Raw genomic sequence first — 24,178 nt, forward strand, 5'->3', positions numbered from 1 at the left:
TGCTGCACCCGCTGAGTTTCTCCAGCTTTTTTGTGTACCTTCCCTCTAAACCTTACTTATCCGGGTACCCGTCCAAATGTGTTTTAAATGTTGTTATTGTACCTGCCTCAAATACTTCCTCTCGCAGCCTATTTCACATACCCACCACCCTCTGGGTGAATAAGTTTCCCCTCAGGTTCCTATTAAATATTTCTCCTCTCACCTTAAACTTATATCCTCCAGTTCTTGATTTCCTAATCGTGGGGGAGAAGAATGTTTGGATTCACGTGAGAGTAAACCATTGGTTGTGGACTGTTATTAACATAGACTTCATCTTGAAAGTTAAACGTTGAAAATTCTGGAAACAAAGGAAGGAAGGTGGAAGGTGAAAACGAGTTACCATTTGGGTTAAAAACACTTTAGAGCTGCCAAGAAGGAAAACATTGCAGAGAGTGTGGAGCAGGGATAAACAGGACATAGGAGAGGGTTTGGGACAAGCAGTGGATGAAATTATCCGGTCAGTGCTTTAAAGGGGGTAGTTAGAGTGAGAACCTGAACAAAGGAACATACAAGCTTGTCATTGCACCCATTCTTCGTGTCTCTAAGGAAGAAGAAAATTTTTTTTTTAATTGTCGGTCCGATGTAGTTTAAGAACAATTTCCCTACCTGGCTGACTAGTCTGGAAAGTGTGGGAAGTAACTCTGAGGAAGGGTCTCCACCCGAAACGTCACCCGCACCTTCTCGCCAGAGGTCGTGCCTGTCCCGCTGAGTTACTGCAGCATTTTGTTTCTATCTTTGACTAGTCTGGAATGCAGAATTGGTAAGTCTGCAGTACATAAATTCTGCATGCAGTTCAAAAATATGACTGGTGCATCTCAAAGGCTTTGGTTCCATTGAAATTTCTCTTGAATTAGTTTGTATTGTATTTCAGAAACTGACGCTGTGCATCATGTCATTCACATGGAGCCGTCGCCATCATCCTCTGAACCTCTGGACTACAGGACCCATGGCCAGCTGCAAATGTGCATCAGTGATGCAGGTCTAACTCCCTGAAGACCAAGTAAAATGATTCATTTGTTTGAGAAACATAACTGCGGCCATTATCAAGTGATTGTCATTTTCTTTATTTTATCTATATAGCTACGTTTCAATCCACATCTCTTAAATCTATTATGAAAAAAAGCAGTGGAGATAACAAATCAGATGGTTCACCAGCCAAAAAAAATCTTCAGTTCATTGGTGTGAATGGCGGGTAAGCATTAAGTAAGAGTTGCTAGTCTTTGACAACCTGTGATGTGCACAGAATTGATCTTGTATCTGAATTATGTCATTTGCACTGGTTCGTTGAACAAATATATATATTTTTTTAAGTTACGAAACCACATCAAGTGAAAATTCCAACTCGGAAGGCAGCTCAGAGAGCGAATCGGAGAAGGAAGGTGTCAACGCAAGAGACCAAGTGCAACATGCTGACAACAAAGCAGAACTATGTCCAGAATCAGAGAGAGCAGGACCTGAAGAGATCCAGCAAACAGCAAGCGATGCTGCAGCCACAAGTATGCAAGACTGCACAAAAAGGTACAGTGACTGTTCTGATAGTCGTGAGCAATAAACATTTGAGGAAAACAATTAAATGCAACGGATATCGGGCTGGAATCTGGGTACTAGTCCAACATCTTATTTCATCCATTAACTCTAATGATCACAGGGTGAGGGCACTAGTCTCCCAACTAGTGGGTAGCTAGTATACACTACAACAATGAAAGCCATCTAGTTTCCTGTAAACATGGGAAGAAATAGAATAAAGGGCATGACTTCTCTTCCCGTTCCCATAGTGAACTCCCCTTCCCGTTCACATACTGCATCTCCCAGTTGCTGACCATTTTAACTCCTTTTTCAATTCCTATACTGCATGGCTCTGTACCTTGTTCCTTACTTTCATCCAGGTGAGACGGAGGTTCATGTGCATCTCCTGGAACCTCATCTACTGCATCGGGAGTCCCTGATGTGGAACTCCTGTACATTGGGAAGACCAAGCGTGGACCCGGTGGATGTTGCGCTGAACACGTATGCTCGGTCCTCTATCTAAGGCCTTCTGGATCTCCCGGTTGCCAACAATTTTAACTCCCCTTCCCATTCCCATACTGACCTTTCTGTCTTGGTTCTCCTCCATTGCCACACACAAACTGGAGGAACAGCACCTCATATTGCGCAAGGGTACCTTGCAACCCAATAGTACGAGCATTGAATTCTCCAATTTTAGATAACTATAAACGCCCCCCCCTCCCTTCTGCCCCCACAATCCACCCCCCTTCTTTCCGTCCCCCCCTTTCCCCTGTGTCCCACCTGAACTTGCACCAGTTTCTGCCTTCCCCCTCCCTTCCACCCACATTCCTTCCTCTAGCTTCACAATTCACAAACATTCAATTATTTTGTCTCACGCCTTTTGTCTTGTCATCTTCTGTCTTTGTCCATCCATCTTCCTATCAACCCATTATCTTGTTTAAGGAGGAACTGCAGATGCTGGAAAAAGAATGGTTTCAGCCCGAAACGTTGCCTATTTCCTTCGCTCCATAGATGCTGCCGCACCAGCTGAGTTTCTCCAGCACTTTTGTCTACCTTCATCCTATTATCTGCCAGGCTTCCTCTCTTCCTGCTTTATTCGCCAAACCCCCTGCCCCCACCTACCCCCCCCCCCCCCCCCCCCCCCCCACACACACCACACAATGAGCCTTAAGCGTCCCAACTCAAAACACCACCTATCCATATTCTCCAAAGATGTTGCCTGACCTGCTGAGTTACTCCAGAACATTGTGTCTTTTTTTTTTGTAAACCAGTGTCAGCAGTTTCTTGTTTCTGCACTATTGGAATCAATCTGGTTTAATGCTGATATGACTCTTCCCAGAACAGCATTCTGGTTCTGATTGCAAATTCCACATTATCAGCCAGACCATAACCAAGTTAAAGTGATACATCACACCAGTTATAGACCATGGGAGATGGATTATTAGTGATAAAATAATAATAGTACTGAACGAGTCATAAACTCCTGCCCAGAGGGTGGTCAGTGATGAATGTGTCACTGGTAACCTGATACTTTGAGAGAGTCTGTGACAATGATTAACTTCCCCAAAAGCTGTCGAGCCACCTCAACTAACATCTTAAAGGCTAAAATCAAGATATTTTTGTTATCAGGTGAACCGCCCCCCACCCTCCTTACCCATATCGGCCGATCACTTTCCAGGCTATGACCCACCCCCACCTCTCTTCCAGCTTTCTCGCCCACTGCTACAATCAGTCTGACAAAGGGTGTGGTGACTTCCCTTCCTTTGCCTCACCCTCATACTTTTACCTGGAAATGATAAATGTTGAGTTCTCCCAAAATGGAGGATCTGAGCATGTTTGGAACAAATTTAAGGAAATTATGATATGGTAATCCATTAAAGAAATAGCTGAGCTGAACTGGGTGGCACAGTGGTGTAGGAAGGGTGGCACAGTGGTAGAGCTATTGCCTTACAGTACCAGAGACCCGGGTTCAATCCTGACTACGGGTGCTGTATGTATGGAGTTTGTACGTTCTCCCCATGACCTGCGTGGGTTTTCTCCGAGATCTTCAATTTCCTCCCACACTCCAAAGACGTACAGGTTTGTAGGTTAATTGGCTTGGTGTAAATGTAAAATTGTCCCTAGTGTGTAAGGTAGTGTTAATGTGTAGGGGTCGCTGGTCGGTGCGGGCCTGGTGGGCCAAGGGGCCTGTTTCTGCGCTGTACCTCTAAACTAAACTAAACTAATTGGTTCTGGAGTTCGCAACAGAATGGCCCCTTCTATTCTATACAGAATGGCTTGTGTGTATCTCATCCGGTCCATTGAGTTACGAGATAAACCTTTGATATTGGGTGCATTGGATGGCAGACCAGCGCACTACTTTATGTAAAATTACCAGATCATGAGCCCATTCAAGAATAATTAATACAACTTAGTTTATGTGTTCCTTGCAGCCGTGAATGGAACCCAAGTCTCATTTTGGCTTGTCAAAACCTGAAGGGTCATCTCAGTGAGCTGGAAGCCACAAATGACAAAGGCATGGTATGGTACTTTTCCTGTTTAACTTTAGCAGCTGGAATCAAAACCTTGCACAGAGTTCAAAGGTGGATACTCTAAATGTTTTACACATGGTTGAGATTGGTTGTTGAAGACGATGAGTTGATAGGTTCCACTTTAATCATTGATTGTTGGGGGAGGGGGTTGCATTTATACTGAATTTTGAAGAGATTTGAAAGCCGTCACTTCCTGATATATGTGTATGTGACAACTCCAATGGGAACTTGTCAGATGAAGTAAATCTGCTTTCCCAGGCTGCCAACAAATGTATCTTGGTATCACTGCAGGCCCCACATGATCCATATGGGAGGTAACTCCATTAACAGAATTAGGCAAAGTTGCTATATTACAGCTGTTAATGTCTTTTGTGTCTTTAAACCTGACTATTCTCTTCCCCCTGGCTTGTAATGTTGTTCTCTGTAAACCTCCTGGCCTCTGGTCCGCCTTACACTATTCACCCCTTCCCCTGTGCACGCTAACCTATATTGACTCCTGCTTAAGCATGGCCATGCATTTAAATGTTTTATACCCGTTTCTTGCCTTTCGTGTGTCTGTAATCGTGTAAATCAAGATACCTTTCTCCCACACCAGCCTTGTGTTCAGTTTTAGCTTGTTGTCACGTGTACTGAGGTACAGTCAAAAGCGTTTGTTGCGTGCTAACCAGCCAGCGGAAAGACAATCATGTTAATGGCAAGACCCTTAACACCATTGATGTACAGAGAGATCTTGGGGTTTAGATCCTTAAGCTCCTTGAAAGTGGCAATGCAAGTAGACCGGGAAGGCTTACAGTATGCTTGCCTTCGGTGTTTGAGGCACCGTATAGAAGTCAGGGTGGAGTTTTGTAGCTTTGTAAAACTTGGTTTAGGCCGCATTTGCATGTAGTACAGGTCACCCCCATTACAGGAAGAATGGGGATGCTTTGGAGAGGGTGCAGAGAGCATTACCAGAATATTGCCTAGATTTGAGGGTATTAGCTATTAAGAGAGATTGGACAAATTTGGATTGGTTCTGAAGCATCAGAGGTTGAGAGGGGATGATGATTTATAGGAGACACTGTCTCAAAAAGCCAGCCAGCATTATCAAAGGTCATCACTGCCCTGACCATGTTCTCATTTCACTCCTGCCATCGGGAAGAAGGTGGGAAGGAGTCTGTAAACTGTCACATCCAGATTTAGATACAGCTTCTTCCGAACACTACGAATTCGAATTAAACTCTGAACTAAGAACTGCCTTAGTTGCACTAGGGTCTTTGTGTTTTGTTTATGCACTATATTGTTTTTATTTTTTTTAATGTTTGTTTATTATATTAATTATCGAGTACTGTGTTTACAAACTGTTTCAAGTAAGAATTTTTTATTTTGGTACATATGACAATAAACCACTCGATTCATGATGGGTAAGGTCCGAGCCAAGACCTTGCTTTTTTTCAATTTAGTGCTCAATTTAGTGTCAAAAAAGGCAATCACCGGCAATAATAATATTTCCCCAGCACCAGGCTGATGTGATGTTGAACATTGTCTCAGCAACAGGACATGAAGATAAACATTCCATCTCAGGACTCTCACTGGAAGACTTTATAATTCAGTGGCGGACTAAGTCTAAAAATATTGGTTGCCAGGAAACAAAGGGGGGCCACTTCGTCAGGGGCCCACTTGATATAGGGGGCCTACTTCATCAGGGGCCCGCTTGCCATCAGTCAAGCTGACACTCTGGCCAGTCCGCCACTGTTAATAATGTTCACCAGAGGGCCATGGATCAAGTCCTTTAGTACAGAAGGGGAAAATTCAGTAAAATGAGATCAGTATTTAATAATACAGAAAGCTACTTTTTTATTAAAACAATGTTTCGTTGTGCTCTGTTTCTGCAGAGGCAGAATTTGACCACAGTTCAGTGGGAATGGTTTAGGATTTCCAGTCAGAAATCTGCAGCTTCTGACAGAGTTCAAGCCTTTCTCGAAAAACTCCAAGAAGTGTCACCAGAACTACTTCACTTCATTGTGAACTTAGCAGATGACAATCAGAACACCGCACTCCATTACAGTGTCTCGCACTCCAACTTCCACATTGTGAGGCTCCTGCTGGACACAGGTACCAAATGAGACGTCTGTTTTGAAGGGCTGAAGTATAACAACACCTTTTAGAGAATGACAAAAAATTTGGCTCCTTGGAGATAGTGGTGGAGACCTTGAACACTCATTTCCCCAAAGGTGCCGTTGAGGTGAGGACCATGGAGAAATTCGGAAATGAGGTTAATAGATTTTTGTTAGGTAAGGCTTAAGAAACCACGGTAAATAGATGGAGCTAAGATCATCAATGGTCCACTTAAATGACAACTTGGTGCAGAGTTTAAAAAAATGTACTAATATTCCTAAAGTGCTGCAATTTAAAAACCTTGATCCAGTGATTTGAATCAATCAAGGATCTCTTTCTTGGCCATTTATATAATATTGGAATATTTTGATTTCAGATAAGGATAACGTCCAATTGGTAGTTCCAACAGTCAGCCCCAGCTGAGACTTTCAGCTTGTAATCATGAGGAAAGGCATCATGTTATGTAGAATCCCAACTTGAAACAGGCTCGTTGGTTTAATTCTCACTGGGTACAAGGCTACTGATTCTAAAGAAGGATCTCAACCCGAAACGTTGCCTATTTCCTTCGCTCCAGATGCTGCCTCACCCACTGAGTTTCTCCAGCATTTTTGTAATAATAAAAATAAACAAAGCTAACATCATTTAGAGGTGGGGATAGAAACTTTGAAATATTGTGATTGCAGCTTTGAAAGAGGAATGTGCTTTAGTTGTTGGTGAATATCTTGATCTTATTGTTGCCGACCAGGTGTGTGCAACGTGGACCATCAGAACAAGGCGGGATACACTGCGTCCATGCTGGCTTCCTTGGCTTCTGCTGAAGCACATGAAGAGGTGGCGGTGGTTAAGCAGCTGCTTCATTTGGGAAATGTCAACATTCAAGCCAGCCAGGTAATGGATGAAGTGGTGCCATGAATCAAAACACCATCCACTTCATAGACCTTGGCTGTATCCCCTTGCTTCCTTTCACTGAAAGGCAAAAACCAAAAATAATGGTTTGGGTAATTAGCATGAAAGGTTGTGACGGAGAAACTATAGTAGCCATTACAACTGTCCTGGGTGAATTAAACCACGTTTGGGGATATCTTAAAAGGCCAACATTGAAGAAAAGTAGTGAGGTATTCCTAGATCATTATAGAGTCATATAGAGTGATACAGTGTGGAAACAGGCCCTTCGGCCCAACTTACCCACACAGGCCAACATGTCCCAGCTACACTAGTCCCACCTGCCTGTGTTTGGCCCATATCCCTCCAAACCTGTCCTATCCGTGTACCTGTCTAACTGTTTCTTAAATGTTGGGATAGTCCCTGCCACAACTATCTCATCTGGCAGCTTGTTCCATATACCCACCATCCTTTGTGTGAAAATGTTACCCCTCAGATTCCAATTAAATCTTTTCCCCTTTACCTTAAACCTATGTCCTCTGGTCCTCGATTCACCTACTCTGGGCAAGAGACTCTGTGCATCTACCCAGTTTATTCCTCTCATGATTTTATACACCTCTATATGATGTTCAGTTTCAGCTTGTCCAGGAAGCCTGAAAGGAAGAAAAGTCCAAATTAATTGTCAGACGCATATCGACAAAAATAACTTTCCAGAGAGCAAGTGGTAAATCCTTGAAACAGGCTCGTTGTTTAAATTTGGTTTATTATTGTCACGTGTACAGTGAAAAACTTTGTTTTTTGTTCTATCCGGGGTATACATTCATCCATGAATGCATTCAAACCATGCAGAATATAGTTTTACAGTGACAGGGGAAGTGAAGTTGAAAGAAAGAGATCCACCTCGTTGTGCTAAGGTCACAGTGAGGTCGATTGGGGAATTTGACTTTTTAATACGTTTAATCAACAGTTTTTGCAGCCTGAATTCTCACTAGGTCTCTTTGGTTTGGTTTCTAGCTTACCCTTCCATTCCAGATCTTCCAGCTGTCACAGGCTGATTATATTGTGCCTTGGATGTTAGCAGTTCCCTGCCTCATCTCAGCCCTGATGTCAAAAATTCACCCGTTTCAGATTTTTCAACCAACTTTAAATAGTGAAGATAGACACAAAATGTTGGAGTAACTCAGCGGGACAGGCAGCATCCTTAGACTGAAAGTCAGGGGAGAGGAAATGAGATATGGAAGGGTTCAAAGACCGTGTTAGGTGTGAAAGGAAGATCAAGCAGACGATGATCAAGGAAATGTAGAATGTGTCATTGTTGGATGAAAGGAAGTTGACAACGAGGTTACAAATAGTGAAATTAATTAGGACAGTGAAAACTAGACAAAAATGCTGGAGAAACTCGGGTGAGGCAGCATCTATGGAGCAAAGGAATAGGTGACGTCGAGACCCTTCAGTCTGCAAAATATGAGGCGCTGTTCCTTCAATTTGCATTTGGCCTCACTCTGGCAGTGGTGGAGTCCCAAGTCAGAAAGGTCAGTATGGGAATGGGAGGGGCAGTGAACGTGTTTAGCAAACGGGAGATCAGGTAAGGACAGGTGAACTGAGCGCAGGTGTTCAGCGAAACATAATTCAACGAAAAGTGAAATAGTGAAGTCAAGCCAAAACACATTTCTGGCAGCTAACCAAGAAATCCTGCCCTATATACTCCTGGTGCACTGGACAAATTACAGTGAGAGTACACATTTATTTAAGTGAGATCACCTTGCATACCCTGCAGATGGCCCTTGCACTACTGGGGTAAATAAATTAGTATCTCTGTTAAAGCGCCTTTAAGGGCCTGTCCCACTTAGACGATTTTTTCGGCGACAGCGGGAAAATAGGCTGTCACCACATGGTCGCGGGTGACGCCTGTATTATCGTGAGTTGTCTCCTCAAGTGTCGTACCTTTTTTCTTGTTGCTGCTGGTTTTTGAAATGTTCAAAACCTTTCTGCGACAGTGGGCTTGACGTTGCCTGTCTTCTCCTGTTGTAGGTTGACGCCAGGTGACGTTGTTTGTCGCTGGGTGCTGACTTTGGTGAATTCCATTAGCGAGTACCCACGTCAACCGGCAACAGGTACCGGCGACTGAATTGCCTTCAGTTGTCGCCGACAGAGTCGTTGCTTGTCGTAGCTTGTCACGGGTGGACGTCGGTCGACTTCAGTTGTCGTAGGTTATCGCCTGTGTGGTGGTAGTTTGTTGTAGGTGTAGTCATAGGTGGACATCCTAAGTCGCGACAATTGGGTTGCCGCTTGTCGGTAGCTTGCCCTAGCTTGACGTCGACTAGGCGGTAGGTTATCGTAGACATTGTCATAGGGGGGGTCCAGTCGCCGCTTTTTTGGCGACCCGCTACGACTGTGACGGTCAGCGGAGGTCGGCGAAAAAATTGCCTAAATGGGACAGGCCTTTTTATTTTCAGCCCAAAAGATGATACATATGGGGACATTGATTTCAATGGGAGATAGGAAGTGTTGGGCCTTCAAGTAAATAGTGGGAAACCATTTCCCATACAGCGGAAATTGTAGACGTTAGAAATCTGAAATAAAAACAGAAAATGTTGGAAACACTAGCAAATGAGAACAATCTATGGATTTGAGGCAAACAGATGTAGCATTTCAAGTCCAAGCCAATTCATTGGAATTCATTGTGGGACTAAGGGGAAAAAGTTGTTCGGCATGGACTTGTAGGGCCGAGATGGCCTGTTTCCGTGCTGTAATTGTTGTTGTATAGTTAAATCTTTAAATCTTTTCAAACAAATAAAGGGGAGTCTTTACTTTTTTAAAGTTGTTATGTTAGTGCCCGAAATGTCTGAACAGGTGGAATAATGCCCTCAGAATCCATTGTAGTTTTGGAAAGAGAAGTTTCATAGAACATGGCAGAAACAAATTAGGCTTAATCACTTCCCTCTGGGATATAAAAATCTGCAATTCTAGCAAGGAGGCTAGTTATGAGTGAAAGCCGAGCAGATGAGTCAGAAATATAACCCTTTTTAGAAAATCCTATTGGTTTTAGTTTAACCATTACACCTGTAGAAATTTGGCAACAAAGTAGATTACATCTAAGGCAGACACAAAATGCTGGAGTAACTCTTCGGGACAGGCAGTATCTCTGGAGAGAAGGAATGGGTGAGGTTTCAGGTCGAGACCCTTCATCGCTTCAGTTCTGATGCAAGGTCGCCGACTTGAAGCATTAACATTGTTGCTATCTTCACCGATGCTGCCTGACCTGCTGAGTATTTCCTGTACCTTCTGTTTTATGTGCGTAGTTTAGAAGTTGTGTTTAGTGGCTCTCATTAAAAGCCATTCCTTTATTTTTATTTTTCTAGCTCCGACAAAATAATATATGTAATAACGTCTTAAGGCATCTAGGAAATCTTCTCAGATGGCAATGATTTTGCTGTTCGAGTTATGACAATTCAGTTTCACAAAGAATAAGGGTGAAAGAATAATTAATTGAAAATTCTCTTTCAGACTTTATCTTGCTATAAATGTTATATATTTTTTCCTTTACCTGCATACTATGGGTGGCTTGATGATCATCACATATAGTCTTTTCTTTGACTGGATAGCACACATCAAAAAGCTTTTCACTGTACGTGACTGTAATAGATTGATGTAGAGATTACGGTGGGTATGTATGTTGATACAAAAGTGGCCGATGCATTCAGTATAAGTGTAGTAAATTGGCTATGTTATGGAAAGGTTGAACTGCTGAGAAATTCACATTATTTTCCCTCCAGAGTAGATGGCTTTGGCTTCATCATGTTCTTTGTTATCCCAGGCTGAAACTCAATAGACTTCTCAAGGGTGAGACACAAAAAGCTGGAGTAACTCAGCGGGTCAGACAGCATCTCTGGAGAATAGGAATAGGTGACATTTCGGTTCTGAAGAAGGGTCTCGACCAGAAAAGTCACCTATTCCTTTTCTCCAGAAATGCTGCCTGACCCACTGGGTTACTCCAGCTTTTTGTGTCTATCTACTTTGGTTTAAACCGGCATCTGCAGTTCCTTCCTCCAGACTTCTCAAGGTACATGGGTAGACAGGCATGAAGCACGGGTGTAATGTAACCATTTGAATTAATGCTCGAAGTTTAACTTCTAAAAGTAATAACAATCAAACATGATTATTTTCTGCAGGCAGGGCAGACTGCATTAATGCTGGCAGTCAGTCACGAAAGGACAGATATGGTCACAGCTCTACTCTCTAGTGGGGCCAACGTGAACATTCAAGATACTGATGGATCAACAGCCCTGATGTGTGCAAGTGAGAATGGTCATGTGGAGATAGTGAAACTCCTTTTGGCTCAGCCTGGATGTAACTCTGCACTAACCGACAAAGTGAGTACACCGTAGTTCTAGACCTCCTGGTTTGTCCATTCTCCACATTTCATCCATTTCTCATGGCCAGCTCACCTACATCACAGAGGTGAATACTTTTTAAAAGTACTTATTTGTCCCGTTCCTTCTCTCGAACGATGCTGCCTGTCCCGCTGAGTTACTCCAGCATTTTGTGTCTATAGTTGAAACTTCACAGTTCTTGAAAGGCACAATATTAATCTTTCCCCCACTCTGCCTATTTCCATAGCCTGTCATGGTCCAGGCTCACAGTACATGGTTATTTAACAGTGTGAGCCAATCTGGTTGTTTCAAAGAGGCCACACAAGCATCTGGTGTGGGAACTTGGGACATGGTGTAGTGGTGACATGAGTTGTGCACCTGAGGTTTGGGCTGAATTACATTATCAAGCAGAGAGCTTCTGCTCTGCTGTCAACCTAGAACAATGCAGCACAGGAACAGGCCCTTAGGCCCACAATGTCTGTGCCAAACATGATGCCAAGTTAAAGTAATTTTCTCTGCCTGCATGCCTTCTTTGAGCTTTGCCTCTCTCACCTTAAAACTATGCCCTCTAGTCTTTGATATTCTCATTCTGAGCGCAAGGTTTTGTCTGCCTTATCTATGTTCTGGTAATTTTATATTGTTCTATCAGGCACCCCCTCAGTCTCCGATGGTCCAGAGAAAACAATGGTACATTGACCTGAGAGTACTTGATAATGTCACTGAAACAGAGTGATGCTCTGTTGCATTGTTCATCTTGATTTGCTTCAAGATTTGCCATAAGCACATTTTAAATATAATTTGCATTTTTTCAATACACTTGTTAGTGACTTTTGAATACATTGATCGGCAATTAGCATGCTCCAATATATCATGTTAACTGCCACTGAAAGATTATTCCAGGGGAGGATTGTTATGGTTGTTAGCAGCTGACTAAACTAATTATAGAGATTATTGCAAACATCTCCGTTAATTCTGAGACGGCTGTCGGTGGCATACAATGAGACTCTTATTAGTTTCTCCGGATTCAGGCAGAGCTATTTACCATCTGCCTCATCCTTCTCTGAGGCCCATGGAAGACCCTATTTTGTCGCACGTTCTGTAATCAAAGTGGCATTTTATTCTCTATTTGAAATACAAAATCTGTCTAGAAAGGAAAGCGATGTCAGTTTTTTGGGAATCGAAATAAAATGATGCTAATAAAATTGAATTGAATTGGTAACAAAACCACCCCTCCCTCAGTTGTATTTTCTCTTGCCTTTGGAAGTAAGCTTTGGCATCTTTTGATAATTATCCGCTGCAGTGTGGTTTGAAGCCGTGGACATCACATGTAGGAAGAATGGTCGGTGTGGATCTGAAACTTGTTCACTGTGTTGTGACATTAAAGCCCTTGGAGCATCAGTTTCAGTTTAATTCATTGTCACGTGTCCCGAGGTACAGTGAAAAGCTTTTGTTGCGTGCTAACCAGTCAGCAGAAAGACAATACATGATTACAATCGAGCCATTTGCGTGGCATGGTAAGGGAATTACGTTTAGTGCAAGGTAAAGCCAGCAAAGTCCCATCAAGGATAGTCTGAGGGTCACCAGAGAGGTAGATAGTAGGTGAAGAGGGGTCTCGACCCGAAACGTCACCCATTCCTTCTCTCCAGAGATGCTGCCTGTCCCGCTGAGTTACTCCAGCATTTTGTGTCTACCTTCGATTTAAACCAGCATCTGCAGATCTTTCCGACACAGGTAGAGAGAGACTAGTTCAGCACGGACAGTGGCCTTTGACAAAACATGGTTGATGATTAGCTTATCACGTTCAGTGTTTCATACTCCGCATCTTTCTCTCTTCTTTGCCCTGCAGGATGACAGCACTGCTCTGGACATCGCTATGCAGGCTGGACACAAGGATATAGCGGAACTGCTGAGAATCCACATGAACAGTGAAATCTCTCACACTCCTTGATGTACATTCACCACTGCCTCCCTTAGTTACTCGTTAATCGGAAACAAACAACCATGAGACTTATTAACAGCGGTAACACCTCAACTTTGCTACTTTAAACCATTTATTGGAGAAGATTTTCAGCCCTTGGAACTAAGCTAGAGATCCTTGCAGTTGGAGACGTATCTCAATTTTCCCTCAAAGTTAAAAATTGTCAAAGACTGATATCTTAGCTTGAAGGGCACTGTCAAAAATAGCATATTGACTCCTGCAGACACGTCTCTGAGCTTGTTATACAACATTTCTGCAGCATTGCTTTAAACAGAATGGACATTAATTTTGAAGTCATGCTTATTACCAAATGAATGCTGTACCTTTCTGTGCCATTATAACGGAGAGCCTTAAAGAGAGAATTTGCATGTAAGATTATGCAAATCCCATCCATTTAAATTCTGATCAAATTAATCGTACAGTTCTCACAGTAGAACAAACAATATATGCTGCTTTACCCTAATGTGCTTTAAGAATATTCTAATACTTGCAATATCTTCAAATTCATGGCCATTACAAAGCTTTATTAAAATAAAAGATTGTGCTGTGAAAAATGTACTGCCTTTGAGCTTAAATGATATGGTTTTGAGAACAACTCTGCTGGTGTGGTATTTTGTTGTGGGATTAGCATTGCCTGAGATGAATTTTGGTTTGCATACCAAAAGCACTAAGCCCTGTGACGCTGACGTACGTAGCATTTAACACCAGCTCACATGAAAACTAAATTATTGCCATTCAAAATATTGCTAAGGAACAAGGTACTGTTGAGTACCTTCTGTAGAAGCCTCTATCTTAGAGCAGATCAGTCCTGAGTAGGCAATCAGATGGAATTCCCATCGGACAGATTCGTAACCTTCCATAATTTGTTATAAATTACAAATCACATTGGTGATCACATAGCATATTATTGCATCATTAAAGAATAATTTTTGCTATCAAAATAGATTGGTTTCTGTCAGAAACTTTTGTTGGTTAATTAACTGAGGAAAAGTACTTTATCTACACATGGGCCTTAATGAAATGACCGCTTCTTAATCATTTCATTGTCCTTTGTGTTGGTTTCTCTCCCTCGCTTCCTCTACCACTGCCCCCCCCCCCCTTTGTCTATTCTGCCCTCAGTAATTAACGTAACGTTATTTGTGTATAATCAACCACTTATTGATTGCCCCAAGAAGCACAGGAAAATAGGAGCAGGAATGAATGAATGCCTTTATTTGTCGTTGTAAGCACTGCATACAACAAAATTATTATTGCCATTCGATCAGTGCATAATATACAAACATATAAACACAGGACACAATTAAAAAACAATGTTATGAACTAGGTATCAAGATAAATAAATAATCAGTATTGCACATGGTGATAGTAAAGTGTGAGGTGGGTAGCAGCATGGAAGAGTGCAGCATGAATAATACTCAGTGTGTTTTCATATTGAGTGTGAAGATTGCTTTGGGGAAGGAACTGTCTCTGAGTCTGGAGGTGCTTATTTTGTCTGACCTGTAACGCCTGCCAGAGGGCAACAGTTCAAACCGGGGTGTGTGGAGTCTGGTGATGTTAGTGGCTCTGCTGAGGTAGCGTGAGATGGCAATGTCCTCCAGAGAGGGCAGTGGGTAGCCGGTGATTCTCTCTGCTGTTTTTACCACTCTCTGGAGCGCTTTCTTGTCTGCAGCAGAGCAGCCTGCAGACCACACTGACATGAAGTATGTCAGTAGACTCTCAATGGTCGCCCGGTAGAAGGCCACCAGCAGCTTCTTCTTGGTGTTGTTCCTCCTGAGCACTCTCAAGAAGTGGAGTCTCTGTTGTGCTATCTTGACCGTTGCAGTGGTGTTGGCCGACCAGGTGAGGTCCTTGGATATGAGGGCTCCTAGGAATTTGAACGGCTGCACCCTTTCCACACATGCCCCATTTATGCAGAGCGGGGCCGGGTCTGTGTCCCGTTTCCTCCTGAAGTCCAGTATCAGCTCCTTTGTCTTTGTGGTGTTCAATGTCAGGTTATTTACTGACCACCACTCTGACAGTGGCTGTATCTCGTCCCTGTACGCTGACTCGTCCCCTCCTGAGATGAGCCCGACCACAGTTGTGTCGTCAGCAAATTTAATAATGGTGGGCGGGTGTACAGTCATGTGTGTGTAAGGAGTAAAGGAGTGGACTCGGCACACAGCCTTGAGGTGCACCAGTGCTTAGTGTGATGGAGGAGGAGATGCGGGGCCGGTTTTAACTGTCTGTGGGCGGTTTGTGGGAAAGTCTTTGATCCATGTGCAGATGGGGGAGGAGAGGCCTAGGTCAAGCAGTTTGCTGATTAAAATGTCTGGAATGATAGTATTGAATGCTGAGCGATAATCAATGAATAACATCCTCACGTAGCTTTCCCGGTGTTCCAAGTGGGTCAGTGCGGTGTGAGTTGCTATGGCGATGGCGTCCTCAGTGGATCTCTGTAGGTAAACTGATGTGGGTCGAAGGAGGGAGGTAGGCTGGTTCTGATGTGATGCAGGACTAGTTTCTCAAAGCACTTCACTGGTGTAAGTGCAATTGGTCTGTTGCGGATTCAGCGAATTATCTGAAGAAGGGTCTCGACCCGCAACCTCACCCATTCCTTCTATCCAGAGATGCTGCCTGTCCTGCTGAGTTAATCCAGCATTTTGACTCTAGCTTCGATGTAAACCAGCATCTGCAGTTCCTGTCTACGCAGTACGTTGTGGATTTACGCCCAACCACAGGGTTTAACACATCAGCTATGCTTCACTTCAATGCATTGCGGAGATACCAACTTTCTGGAGAAACATCAAACTAGGGTCTATAGTTTCAAAGATCAAACTGGAGCTTGCCTACCCGGCTGGATGCCAAGGAGACTCTTCCATATCTGACGGAATGTTGATGGATCATGAGTTCAAGCGCTTGGTCTGGTTTAGAGTAGATGTGTTCTGAGTGGACTTTCATTTTATAGCTGATCTGATTCCTTCTGTCATCTATCTCCGATGAAGATTAGACATTGCATGGTCCAATATGGAAACCAGAGATTTTTGTACAGTGATCAGGCCAATATTTGCCCTGAGTTAATGTCATGGAAGTTGGTTTTTCTATATGTTATATGTGTGTGTGTGTGTGTGGGGGGGGGGGGGGGGGGGGGGGGACTTCCTGTGTGCACCACATTTGTGGCAATGAAAATCGAGTCACTTCATTGAGATCTTCTGAGGTTATGAAACACTCTGACCTTTGCTTTATATTAAACAACCAGACTCCTGAGGGGAATGGAGTTCGAGGACAGGCCTTCCGGCAATCCGTCAGGTCGCTGTCAGAGGCTGTCGAGCGAACCAGAAACTGGCTGTGGCTGAAGAGGAAGGACACCAACTGGGCAGCAAGATGACCAGCAAGAGGGCATAACGGAGGGGAGAGCACCTGGAGGTGTTGTGGGCCTATCAACGAAACACCAAGGAAGGAGGGTGCCCACCTGATGACCCCAATGAAGCCTTTACCCCTACCCCCACTCAAGATAGTAAGAAGGTGCCAATTATAGTGGGGATTGTAATAGTAAGATTAAACGAGAACTTACCAGTTTGAAGTTTGATCTTGATTTTATGAGGAGTTACAATGAGCGATTACGTGAAGAAGGGCCGTCCGTCTGCGTGCGCGTCAATCTTCAAAGCACCGGTGTTAAATCACAGATAACAAAGAAGACCTGAGAATAGTAAGATTGTGAAAAAACTAGAACTTCCATGTGACCTTGATAGTATGAGGGTGGGAGCGGTGGGCACGTAATCGCTCATCGTAACTCCTCATAAAATCAAGATCGAACTTCAAACTGGTAAGTTCTCGTTTAATCTTACTATTTTACTTCGGAGTCACGTGAGTGACTACGTGAAGATTTCAAAGCTCTGTGATTTTACGCCGGTTACGAATCCAGGCGTCACACACTGAATGGATTGACCATGGATGCGTGTAATCATTAAAGCATTCGGACATTACGTAGTTAAGTAAAGACACTGATGCTTTAAATGAAAGAAAAGTTTTTAAAAACTAGTTACCCCTCCCAACCTTGGGGGTAAACTAAGGGACAGAACTTAAAATGGTACGTGCAAACACCCCCAGTCTGGTAATAGGTTTGTTATAAACCCGGTGGACCGTTATTTCATTCGTCCATCCTGCAGCCACTAGGATGTCGTCAAGAGGCACGTCCATAGCTCTTGCTGCCGACGTAGATGCAGCCCTGGTGGAGTGAGGTTTAACCATATAAATGTTCACTCTGTTACCGCTATTACCCCCTTGACCATCTGGAGATGGTTTGAGTTGACACCTTCTAGTGTGGTTTTTTATATGGCTGATGAGGACCGATTGTTCTGAGCCTCTGATGTTCTCCGTAACTCTCAGATAGTGGTGTTAGTATGTTACCACACACACAACCGTAGGTCCTCTGGATATGCCAAGAACTGGATCTCCATCCCTGGCATTCCTGGCCTGCTATGTTTTATCAGGTTCCTGATTACGAATGTTATGTTGTTCATATTGGTGGTGATGTGGTCCAACTGTAGCTTCTGCAGTGTCTGGACTCTTTGTCAGCATACCACCTTCAGGGTTAGTTATAGGCGGTCCCCACTGTCAAAGTAGGGTTAGTACCACGCTCACATCCCATGCGTCCGTGTACCTTGGCCTTAGTGGTATTAAATTGTAAATTCCCTTCATGAATTTTGTTGTAAAGGGGTGCGTTCCTATCGACCCGTGCCCTGCTTCCAGCATCAGATAGGAGGAGGGTGCGCCTCTGGCACTATAGATTACACTATAACTTTGTTTATAGTTATGGTACAGAGTTGATAGAAAATCCAAGACATCTGTTATCCGAACTGTGTTGTATTTGTTCGGACAGTCCTATGCCTTGAAATGGCCTCCTCAGAATCTGCAGACCAACAAGTTAATACATTCGTGTAGTGGATGATTACTCCCTGTAACTGGGTTCACTAGGAGATCCCTGCTCTTGGGTACAGCCATAACTGGCTGGACTATAGTTCCCAAAAATTTTGGGAACCAGGCTTGAGTAGGCCAATCTGGCACTACCAATATGCCTGTGGCTTAGTCTTGCTTGATTTTGGTCAAGCATTGGTTTGTGAGACAAATTTGCGGAAAGTATACATAAACAATCCTCCCCAATTGAGGGAGAAAGCATCCACTGCCTTTGCTCCTGGATCCTGCTTGCAGGACACATATCTGGGTAACTGATGGTTTAGTCTAGATGCAAACAGATCAATATCTGGTATGCCAAATCGTGTATTTATTTCATTAAATACTGCCTGATTCAACATCCATTCTGTGTTGTTATTAAACATTCGTGATACAGCATCTGTCACCGTGTTATATCTACCTCGTAGATTTCCCAAATATTCCTCTTGATACACCAGTGCCAAATGAGGTTCAACAATCTGTCGTAAGATACAGATTTTACACCACCCTTGTTAATGGATATGTGCCACCGCAGTGGTGTTATCAATCTGAATTTGAACAAGCACCGGTTGCATATTGCTACAGAAACTTTGAGTCCAAATTGTGCCCCCAACAATTCTGGGTAATTGATTCCATGTGTTGGGGAATTACAGACTCCTGCTCATTCCATCTGCCCCCACAGCTCTAGACTGTGTTAGTGGCTCCCCATCCTTAGCCGCTTGCATAGGTCTGAAGAACCCTCGATGGCTTTCAAGAAAAATTTACCTTGAGCTGTCTCACGTTCGTTATCCACCATAGTTATTCAACAATGGCCTCTGCTGGCAATCCATAGTTTTGCCAATTTGGCCTGCATGGAATCTGAGTGTTCGTTCCTTTGCTCGCTGTAAATTCTGGTAATGCAAAAGCCCGTACGTACTGCTGGAAATGCAACTACTATTTGCCAATTACACTCGCTGTTTGCCTGATAGATGGCTAGTATTTGACTATCAGGTCATAGCAGGCTTGATTAATATAGTCGTTTGCCCCTAGGCAAAGTCACCAACATATTTACTGTTTTTGATAGTAAATTCTAGGTAATCAATTACCCTTGTAGGTGTCAATTTTGATTTAACTGGATGGATGAGGTAACCAATTCTATCAAACAGGGTTTTGGTTTGCTTTGACTGATGCTTCTGCCAATTCCTGGTGACTCCAAAATGAAATTGTCCAAATATGCCATTACTATGTGGTTCTGAGACCTTTGTAGACCCAGAATTGGTTTCCGTAGTTTTGTCAATAGTCTAGGAGCTGATGTCAACCTATTTGGCAGATCCATGCCATCCAGTTAAACTTCAAATATCTCCTGTTCTTAGTGAATAGACACCGAATAATATGCATCTTTGAGGTCGATGCATGCCATGTGACCATTTTATAGGAAGCTCCTATAAAACAGTAGTTAGCCCGTAACAAAATTACTGTTTCTAAAAGTTTGCTACTGCACAAAACAGTGAGTTAAATTTGTCCGGGGAAGATGAATCCAGGATGATTGCAGAAGAGCTGCTATTTTCTGTTGTTTGTATGAAAACCTCATTATTCCATTTATGTAAAGCACTTTGGAGTCAATGCGAGTTGACCCAGAACAGTGCAATATAAGTAAAACTTACTTACACCTCTGCACTTCGGCTTGATGTGGGAAGGTTTCCCCCCCTCTGAAGTCTTTTGCACTCTGATCAGAGTGGTTTCTGACACGGCCAGTTCCCCCTCCAATGGGGAAGACATGGGCTGCCCCATGTGCGAGGCTCCCGGCACCCACTGCTGTAGGCTCCGTGCTGATACTGCTCCCTCCTTAGGAGCAGATCATTGTTATGGAGGGACTTCTCCATAAGTTGCTCCATGTGGGAGAATCGTCCTCAGACTCTCCGTTGAGGGAGGGTATCCCTCTTCCCCGGACTCACGAATCAACGGTACCAAGCCTTGACAGGTGGTATTACGTCCCGCAGGACAACCATGGAGCTCCTCCTCCCGCGCAAAATCTCCTGCCGATTCTGCTGTCGGCGCTAATGTCGGGAACAAGACCGTCGCCCGCTACTTGGAATGCTGCGGTCTTTGGCAGCCGACTTCCCCGCGGGCCGTCTCCTTGACATCTGGGCCCTGAAACTACGAAAAAGCTTCAAGCCCGAAAGAACGCAGGTAAGTAGTTCAACTTTCCTTACCTGCCCATCCCGACGGCTGGGAGGACACAGTGCCTGCCAGTCCGTCATGCGCATTGCGTTCAGACGTAATGACGCGCACGCAGACGGACGGCCCTTCTTCACGTAGTCACTCACGTGACTCCGAAGTAAAATTTCAAGTCCTATAAGCTCAACTAAAACTATTAGTTAATACTACCACTTAATCAAATAATGGGCAATCGAGGCATGCCTGAATACTCAGGAAATGACAATAAAGATATACAATACAATAAAAATATTAAATCCAAGAATGATTTGTAGCAAGTGTCCCTAATGTAACCAGGCAGTTAAATGCATTTTGAAAGTGGATTGACACCATCACTGATGGTGAACATTTGCCTTCTTTTGAGTCTGAATAAAATCACAAGGATTTTTATGACTGGAAAGTATCTGGTCCAACATTTATATTTGTTTTAGATTTCTGGTGCATGTAACTGCCTCCTCACTTATCACCCCTAATACCCAGTTATACTGAAGCACACACTGGCCACACATTTGGTATTCATCGGTCTGCTGGGATTCATGTGTGACGTATCCATAGTTTCTGAATAGGCAGTGCCAGCTGGCCACACTTCTGCTGGAACTTCATTAACATAAAATCAGTACATATAATTACAGAATCGCATCAAGTTCCCCTCTGAGCCCATTTGTAAAGCACACTTTAATGATCTTTCCTGGTTGCATTAATATGTTGCATTGTGTAGAAAAAAACGTTGCCTTTTCCCATTACGTGCTTCTAAATGTCTCAATCTGTATTTGCGTCTCTTCATTGCTATGCATTTTAGCTTTCATCCCTGCTTTATAATCCTCGTTTTAAATTGGATTTCTCCTATTCCAGATGAAGAGTGTAGATTGAAAAAGGTAACTGATTAAAATAATGTCTTCAGCTTCAATAGACTGTAAGTGCCAGTGAATCCTAAAGTCAAATCAAATAAATGTTCCTTGAAATGCAATGCTGATAAATGCATAATGGTGATTCCAGTAGGCATTTGCAAACTCTTCTACATTTGTTGCAAACATACAATGGATTTGATGTAAAGTATATTGATGCACTTCACATCACTCACATAAGCAGCACACAGCTCTGCATCTGTTCCTCCCTGAGGCACTTTGTAATTGAAGTATTTGCACTCGAACAGGAGATGACTGAAGCATTTGACTGATAGGTAATATTTGTAATGTAATTAAGAATGATTGATTTTTTTTTAAACCGTTCATAGAACAAGTCATTACAATTCAAAGTGATTGCTTGCAAATGCATTTTTCCCCCACTTTTCTGAAATACCTAGTGTATTAGCTTAACATTGAAAATCTTTGGAATTTTTTTCACGTGACTGAACTGTTCATTTTCATTCAAATTGTCTGAGAAGACAGCAAAAGGATATCAGTACAAATAGACACAAAATGCTGGAATAACTCAGCGGGGCAGGTAGCATGTGTGGAGAGGTGACGTTTTCGGAACAAGGCCCATTCTTCAGACTAGACTAGTCCACCACTACTCCAGAATTTGATGTCTATCTTCGGTTTAAACCAGCATCTGCAGTTCCTTTCTACACAGTTCAAATAAATCTTAGTTATAATTTACTTGTGAAATATGAGTCTTTAAACCTCACTATGGCCAAGCACCTCCCTTAATATCTCCTTATTTGATCTTGTTCGATTGTGCTGGACAATTATTGAGCCAATAGGACAGCCATTATTGGCAAACATATAAATCGCTTTTTAAAATGCCCAGCAGAATTGTGAGAATGAAAAACTGTACACACAGTGTGTTCTCTGGTACCCAACTCAAATGGCCATTCCTTGTGTATAGTTATTAGTTTGGGCTGGTGAGCTTGTCCAATATCCAGCAAGGATCATTGCTCTTGCACAAGACCCTGGCAGAGTATTATTGTCAGTGCATGTGAGGTTTACACCCATTGCTAATGCCAAGGGATGGCAATATTTACTTTGGATCCTTCAATCCGCATGGTTCAACATCAGCAAACTTCCCAGGAATGAGTGGGTTTACTATGATGAGTGCTTCACGACACTGAGCCTGTACTCGCTGGAGTTTAGAAGGATGAGGAAGGACCTCATTGAAACTTACCAAATAGTGAAAGACCTTAATATAGTAGATGTGGAGAGGATGTTTCCACTAGCGGGAGAGTCCAAGACCAGAGGTCATAGCTTCAGAATTAAAGGACGTTCCTTTAGGAAGGAAATGAGGAGGAATTTCTTTAGTCAGAAGGTGGTAAATCTGTGGAATTCATTGCCACAGAAGGCTATGGATATTTTTAAAGCAGAGATAGATTGATTCTTGATTAGTACGAGGGTTTGGGGTTATGGGGAGAAGGCAGGAGAATGGGGTTAAGAGGGAAAGATGGATCAGCCATGATTGAATGGTGGAGTAGACTTAATGGGCCGAATGGCCTAATTGTGCTCCTATCACTTATGAACATAAATAATCCTCGAGCTGATCTTGCTCCGACAACAGAAAGAATGCTCTCCCTGTCCTTGGTATGCCCACTTGAGGTGAAGGTCAGTGAGCTTGTCCAATTTCATTTGTCAATCACTGTCCAACGAGCCAACTAGGCAACTTTTGAAGTGGAAGTCCTGTCGACATAGGGAATGTCAAGTCAAATCAAGTCAAGTCAAGTTTATTTGTCACATACACCTACGAGATGTGCAGTGAAATGAAAGTGGCAATGCTCGCGGACTTTTGTGCAAAAGACAAACAACCAAACAACCAAACAAACTATAAACACAATCATAACACACATATTCTTTTACATAATAAATAATGGAAGGAAAAACGTTCAGTAGAGTTAGTCCCTGGTGAGATAGGCATTTACAGTCCGAATTGCCTCTGGGAAGAAACTCCTTCTCAACCTTTCCGTTCTCACCGCATGGCAACGGAGGCGTTTGCCTGACCGTAGCAGCTGGAACAGTCCGTTACAGGGGTGGAAGGGGTCTCCCATGATTTTGTTTGCTCTGGAGTTGCACCTCCTGTTGTATAGTTCCTGCAGGGGGGCGAGTGAAGTTCCCATAGTGCGTTCGGCCGAACGCACTACTCTCTGCAGAGCCCTCTTGTCCTTGGCAGAGCAATTCCCAAACCAGATGGTAATGTTCCCGGACAAGATGCTTTCCACCGCCGCTGTGTAGAAGCACTGGAGGATCCTCGGGGACACTCTGAATTTCCTCAATTGCCTGAGGTGGTAAAGGCGCTGCCTTGCCTTACTCACGAGTGCTGAGGCGTGTGATGCCCATGTCATATCCTCGGAGATGTGGACTCCCAGATATTTAAAACAGTTCACCCTATCCACAGGATCCCCATTTATCCTCAATGGAGTGTACGTCCTCGGATGATGTGCCCTCCTAAAGTCCATGATCAGCTCCTTCGTTTTTTTTTGATGTTCAAGAGGAGGCTGGAAGCAGAGGGACGTCAACAACTGATTTCCCCAGTCGAGTGTCATTATGAGCCATGTAGTAAAGTTAGATGTAGGTGACCTTTATTTCTTCATTGTCTATGTTATCGAAACAAAATTAATTGACAGAGGATGACAGTTTAAGGGTATATGTTTCCCATGATGGTCATTGTCAACAAATAGTCTATTGAACATTTAGATTTCACTACAGCACAGGCTCGTTCAGTAC

General features: G+C 43.3%; 1 protein-coding gene across 2 annotated transcripts in view; it reads left to right on the forward strand.

Annotated features, from left to right (window-relative positions):
- LOC129701163 (KN motif and ankyrin repeat domain-containing protein 1-like) overlaps nt 1-13,592 on the forward strand; it is a 70,391-nt gene extending 56,799 nt beyond the window's left edge. Inside the window, exons 5-12 of one of the 2 annotated variants that reach the window (XM_055642211.1) lie at nt 911-1,018; nt 1,120-1,231; nt 1,351-1,557; nt 3,978-4,065; nt 5,948-6,167; nt 6,916-7,058; nt 11,225-11,425; nt 13,272-13,592. In XM_055642211.1, coding sequence (XP_055498186.1) covers nt 911-1,018; nt 1,120-1,231; nt 1,351-1,557; nt 3,978-4,065; nt 5,948-6,167; nt 6,916-7,058; nt 11,225-11,425; nt 13,272-13,373 — 1,181 coding nt within the window. In that variant the 3' untranslated portion in view covers nt 13,374-13,592. Of the gene's footprint in view, nt 1-910; nt 1,019-1,119; nt 1,232-1,350; nt 1,558-3,977; nt 4,066-5,947; nt 6,168-6,915; nt 7,059-11,224; nt 11,426-13,271 lie in introns of those variants that run through there. The other variant, XM_055642212.1, reaches the window with a different exon arrangement.
- Nucleotides 13,593-24,178: the final 10,586 nt, after the last annotated feature.

This window comes from Leucoraja erinacea, chromosome 10 (genome assembly GCF_028641065.1).
Source record: "Leucoraja erinacea ecotype New England chromosome 10, Leri_hhj_1, whole genome shotgun sequence".
NCBI lineage: Eukaryota > Metazoa > Chordata > Chondrichthyes > Rajiformes > Rajidae > Leucoraja > Leucoraja erinaceus.